This window comes from Aotus nancymaae, unplaced genomic scaffold, assembly GCF_030222135.1.
Source record: "Aotus nancymaae isolate 86718 unplaced genomic scaffold, 86718_ANA_hifiasm-v0.15.2.pri h1tg000057l, whole genome shotgun sequence".
Classification (NCBI taxonomy): Eukaryota; Metazoa; Chordata; class Mammalia; order Primates; family Aotidae; genus Aotus; species Aotus nancymaae.
This window is the reverse complement of record NW_026988471.1, coordinates 67,215,871-67,221,627: the sequence shown is the minus strand read 5'-3', so window position 1 is coordinate 67,221,627 and position 5,757 is coordinate 67,215,871. Positions and strand designations below refer to the sequence as shown.

At 41.3% G+C, this 5,757-nt stretch overlaps 1 protein-coding gene across 1 annotated transcript; it reads left to right on the top strand.

Moving 5' to 3' along the window:
- Positions 1–884: 884 nt before the first annotated feature.
- Positions 885–5,374, top strand: FBXO48 (F-box protein 48). The gene is made up of 2 exons (XM_064364194.1): positions 885–2,870; positions 3,462–5,374. The coding sequence occupies exons 1-2, from the start codon at positions 2,667–2,669 to the stop codon at positions 3,621–3,623; spliced, it is 366 nt and encodes a 121-aa protein (XP_064220264.1). The 5' UTR covers positions 885–2,666; the 3' UTR covers positions 3,624–5,374.
- The last annotated feature ends 383 nt before the right edge of the window (positions 5,375–5,757 follow it).

Here is a 5,757-nt window from a genome sequence, read left to right as displayed (position 1 = left end):
GCTCGAAGCCCCCGGACATGGTGGGCGAGGATTAGGACTCTTCTCCAGGAGACTAACCCGTCCGCTGTTTCTGCCCTCCACAGACACGCGCGGGGCAAACACAGGCCTCGGGAAAAACACCGCGGGAGGGGCGCAAAGGCTCTCCGCGGCTACGCCGGTCCTCTAAAAGCCCGGCCCAGGCCTACCGAGTCCCGCCCCTCCACGCCTACTGATGACGCAATTGGGGGATTCCCCCATCACACTACCTCAAAATTATTATTTAAAAACCCCGGCATATTCCCCATCACCCTTCTCACCGCCCACCCATCTTGGAGAACGCCGGGCCTTGTAGTCCGCCGAGCCTTTCTTTCCTTCCTTCCCGAGCTGAGACGCCCTGACAAAAACTACCAATCCCAAAAGGCACTTCGCGCCCCTCTCGGCGCCTGCGCGAGTTCTGAGTCAGCAGGGCGGGGCTCAGGTGGGCGGGATGTGGAGCGCTATGGGGAAGGATCCGAATTCCGGAGAATTTAAATCGCGGCAGAAGTCACCGCCATCCAGTAGGTAGGAAGGTCTTCCATTGGCTCAGGTGGCTTAGGCGTCTACGCGCTTAGGTGTCTACGCGTTGGCTTGGGTGTCTACGCGCTCGGGGGCGCGGCCCCGACGCAAGCTGAGCCTCCCCTCCGTAGCCTGGAGCCGCGGTGACAGCGCTGACGGTTGTTGTTTTTCACTTGTCTGTGTCCCGTGTTCTTGGGCTCCAGCAGCTGCAGCCCGCGCGGGACACGAGGAGGGTGGCCCAGATGGGACGTGGGGTGATTAGCCCAGACCCACGGGATCTGGACGAAGTGTGGCTCCCAGCTCCTCCGACTGCGCTGCCTCCGATCCATGCCTCCGAGTGACAGGTGAAAGGGGAACGAGATTTTACCTCACTTAAGAGAGAATTCAGCAAAGCTCGGTTCATAAAAGAGAAAGTGCAAAAAAAAAAGGAGTCGTTTCCAGGCATCCAGGGAACCTGGACGTAGAAGAAAGATTCCTGGTGGGATTTTAGAACCTCGCCAAAGCACCCCCCCTGCTATGAAATTCAAAATCCTTCATTCCCGTTAAGGGAATTCCACAAGGGGAGGCATTTGATTCCCCTAGTAAGATCCTGGAAGAAGTGGATAAACACACTGTAACGTTTAAATACACTGTAACGTTTTCCTAATGTGAGATTTGCAAGAACCTGGTGGTTTGGCTTTGGTTTGTATTGATGGTGGGAGGGGCCAAGGTATGTGGCAAAAACTTGCTCTTGACTCACTCTTGTTTTTACCGATTTGCTTTCTTCCTTCCCCAAACCCTCAAGAAGACCTCTGTTGAACACAGACTACAGTTCCAGCCACCACAGCTAATCTGGATCATAAATCAACCTCATGAATGGGAGCCACCATGGCCTTGACAAGTCCAGAAACATATAGCTGAGTAGTTCATCTACAAAAGAGATTTGTGTTTTATTGAGTTAAAAGAAGTATTTAGTTCTATCTCAAACCCCTCCTGTTGCACAACCAACCCCCATTATAAAAGGAAGTGCAAAATGGAATAAATTGATTTTAAGTGAGTACAAGCTGTCTTTGTATACAAAAGTAGTAACTCAAGGGTGGTGATGTACCCAGTCATTCTTTCAACTGATTTGAGAAACCTGCACCATTCACCTTGGGTACATTAGCTGAAACTGAGCTTTAAATCTGGGCTTCAAATAGTCACATGCTATTACCTAGCTGAGTTCTAAACGTTGTTTACAGTTGTCACTCACTGTTGCTAATGGCTTCGGTGACTGTTATGCTTAACTCTTAATTAGCTATGCATGTAGTATAGCTTCAAGGGGTCATTTCTAAAATACTAATAACTGAGTTGAATATTTGAGACTTTGCGTTCTAACCCAGATCTCATCTTCTAGTCCATTTCAGATAGTATTTGTGTCAAATGTAAGCACCTACCTACCCATTACATACAAGTAGATAACATTATCATATAAACAACTAGAAGTCCAGCAGGTTTATGGTTAAGTCACAAATTGCAAATCAAAAATTTAATGACAAGGCATCAGTTCCCACATACAACAAGTATTTAGAAGTTTAATAGGATTGACTCATATACATTTTCAAAGATACAAAAGTACTGGGTGTGGTGGCTCCTGCTTGTCATCCTAGCACTTTGGGAAGCCGAGGCAGGAGGATCGCTTGAGGACGAGAGTTCTAGACCAGCCTAGGCAACATAGCAAGAACAATTTCTCAAAAAGGTTTTGGTTTTTTGTTTTGTTTTGTTTAAAAAAAAAAAAAAAGGCGTGGGGGACACTAAGTTGAGAGAACCGCTTGAGGCTGGAGGTTGAGGCTGCAGTGAGCTATGCTGACACAGCTGCAGTCCAGCCTGGGTGAGAGTGAAACTAACATGTTGAGTGCCTCCCAGGTGCACTAAAGATGTAGCAAGACTAGATGTTTTACACATTATCCCTGTTAATCCTTGCAAGAACTTTCAGGAGAGGAGCAGCATTGGCCCATTTTACAGATTGAGACGCTAAAGTCAAGAAAGTTCTTAAATTATACCCAAAAAGCATCTGACTCAAAGTAGGATTTATAGGCCTATTTGGAGACTAAGCGTGTTTAAATTTTGCCTTTTAGGTTACATGTGAGGATAATTTACTAAAACATTAAACTATGCAGAAAAACTCCAAGAGAAGCAATAATTCAAGAGTTTCTCACACAGACAGGAACTCTGTGGATGCTGAGAAGGAAAAACATGAGAGTCAAAACAACTTTGTTGACCTGCTGCCTGAAGAAATCAGTTTAAAAATTTTCAGTCAGCTGGACATACAGAGTTTGTGCAGGGCTTCCTTGACATGCAGGAGCTGGAATGACACGGTAAGAAACCATGACTCTATGGAAACCTCACTGCATGACTCTAAGAGCTGTGTGCCAAAGAGAAATAGATGATGATCTAGAAAGTGGTTATTGGAGAGCAAGTTTAATCTTTGCAATCTGCAGTGTTTTTGACAGTGTCATGATAGCAGTGTCATGATTTTGAACCAATTATAACTTCTGCTGCTTGGAGGAGATAGAATTGCATATGCAGAATAGCATAGAGACTGTATTGACTTTTGGAAACCAGTTAAAGTTAATAGTCCTTTCTTGCTAACCACACTGTTTCCACAGTATCTTTCATTTATCCTTTTGCATTTTTTAAATTCTAAATTCAGGAATTTTCCTCTGTTGACCAGAGGGGAATTAGCTCCTTCTTTTCACTTCACCTTATCCCAAACCCCCAGTAAACAGTGTGGCCCACTCTATAAATACACATATACATGCACACACGTACACAGATACACAAATTTATTAGTATATGTGTATATCAATGTATATACTCTTTTTTCTTCAGCCCTGTCCATCCCCTTCTCTAGCTTTAAACACAACCACCTACTACAGTCTTTTTTAATGGTGATTTATCTCTTTCAGGTAATACTCCTGAGGAATTACCAGAAGAGTAAAGTGAAACACGAATGGCTAAGTGGCAGATATAGCAATATTTGTTCTTCCATTAGCCTACCAGAAAAAATCATGTACCCAATGGATGCAGATACATGGGGGGAAATTCTAGAAGCAGAACTGGAAAGATAAGGGGGGAAAATTCACAAACAGATCTCAGGTCTTTGAGAGTTTAAAACTCAGATGACTCTTAGGATTGCAAAAGGAGTATCTTTATTTGTTCATTTTGTTGTTGTTCACCTTTTTAAAAGAAAAGGAAATAGAAAATATTATAAAAATTAAGCTTTATTTTTGTTTTGCACTTTAGTAAAAAATATTTTTCTGGTTTTATTGTAATGTGGAAAAATCATGCAATGTTATTTTTTTAATATTTAAGTATTTTTAAATTATACTTTAAGTTCTGGGATACATGTACAGAACATGAAGGTTTATTACATAGGTATACATGTGCCATGGTGGTTTGCTGTACCCATCAACCTGTCATCTACATTAAGTATGTCTCCTAATGCTATCCCTCCCCTAGGCCCCCACCCCAACAGGCCCCAGTGTGTGATATTCCCCTTCCTGTGTCAATGTGTTCTTATTGTTCAACTTCCACTTATGAGTGAGCACAAGCAGTGTTTGGTATTCTGTTCCTGTATTAGTTTGCTGAGAATGATGGTTTCCAGCGTCATCTATGTCCCTGCAAAGAACATGAACTCATCCTTTTTTTATGGTTGCATAGTATTCCATGGTGTATATGTGCCACATTTTCTTTTTCCAGTCTATCATTGATGGGCATTTGGGTTGGTTCCAAGTCTTTGCTATTGTAAACAGTCCCGTGATGAACATGCATGTGCATGTGTCTTTATAGTGGAATGATTTATAATCCTTTGGGTATATACTCAGTAATGGGATTGCTGGGTCAAATGGTATTTATAGTTCTAGATCCTTGAGGAATTGCCACACTGTCTTCCACGATGGTTGAACTAATTTATACTCCCACCAACAGTGTAAAAGCATTCCTATTTCTCCACATCCTCTCCAGCATCTGTTGTTTCCTGACTTTTTAATGATCGCCATTCTAACTGGCGTGAGGTGGTATCTCATTCTGGTTTTGGTTTGCATTTTTCTAATGTCCAGTGATGATGACCCCTTTTTCATATGTTTGTTGACCACATAAATCTCTTCTTTTGAAAAATGTCTGTTCATATCCTCCACCCACTTTTTGATGGGGTTGTTTTTTTCTTGTAAATTTATTTAAGTTCTTCATGTATTCTGGATAGACTGCAAAATTTGTCAGATGGATAGATTGCAAAATTGTTCTCCCATTCTGTAGGTTGCCTGTTCACTCTGATGATAGTTTCTTTTGCTGTGCAGAAGTTGTTTAGTTTAATTAGATCCCATTTGTCAATTTTGGCTTTTCTTGCCATTGTTTTTGCTGTTTTAGTGATGAAGTCTTTGCCCATGCCTATGTCCTGAATGATATTGCCTAGGTTTTCTTCTAGGGTTTTTATGGTTTTAGGTCTGACATTAAGTCTTTATTCCATCTTGAGTTAATTTCTGTATAAGGTGTAAGGAAGGGGTCCAGTTTCAGTTTTCCGCATATGGCTAGCCTGTTTTCCCAACACCATTTATTAAATAAGGGAATCCTTTCCCCATTGCTTGTTTTGGTCAGGTTTGTCAAAGATCAGATGGTTGTAGATGTGTGGCATTACTTGTGAGGCCTCTGTTCTGTTCCATTGGTCTCTGTATCTGTTTTGGTACCAGTAACATGCTGTTTTGGTTACTGTAGCCTGTAGCCTTGTAGTATAGTTAGAAGTCAGGTAGTGTGATGCCTCCCGCTTTATTCTTTTAGCTTAGGATTGTCTTGGCTATATGGTCTTTTTTTTTTTTTTTTTTTTTTTGTTACACATGAAATTTAAAGTAGTTTTTTCTAATTCTGTGAAGAAAGTCAGTGGTAGCTTGATGGGGATAGCATTGAATCTATAAATTACTTTGGGCAGTATGGCGAAATGTTATTTTTATAAGATAATGTACTAATAGAGTGATTTCAAAATATAATGTTTCATATATTTGTGATAATATATTCACAATACTAAATGAAAGAGTGACTGGTATGTTCAGCTTAATGATAATTCAGAATTTCAGGAAACCACTTGAAACTTAAGATTCAGTAAGTGGTAGATATAACTAGACTCATTGGAAGACTATCTAAGTAAAATTAATAGCAATACATTTAAATTAATACATTGGCATTTTAACGACTTTAACGTTTCCATTTCAG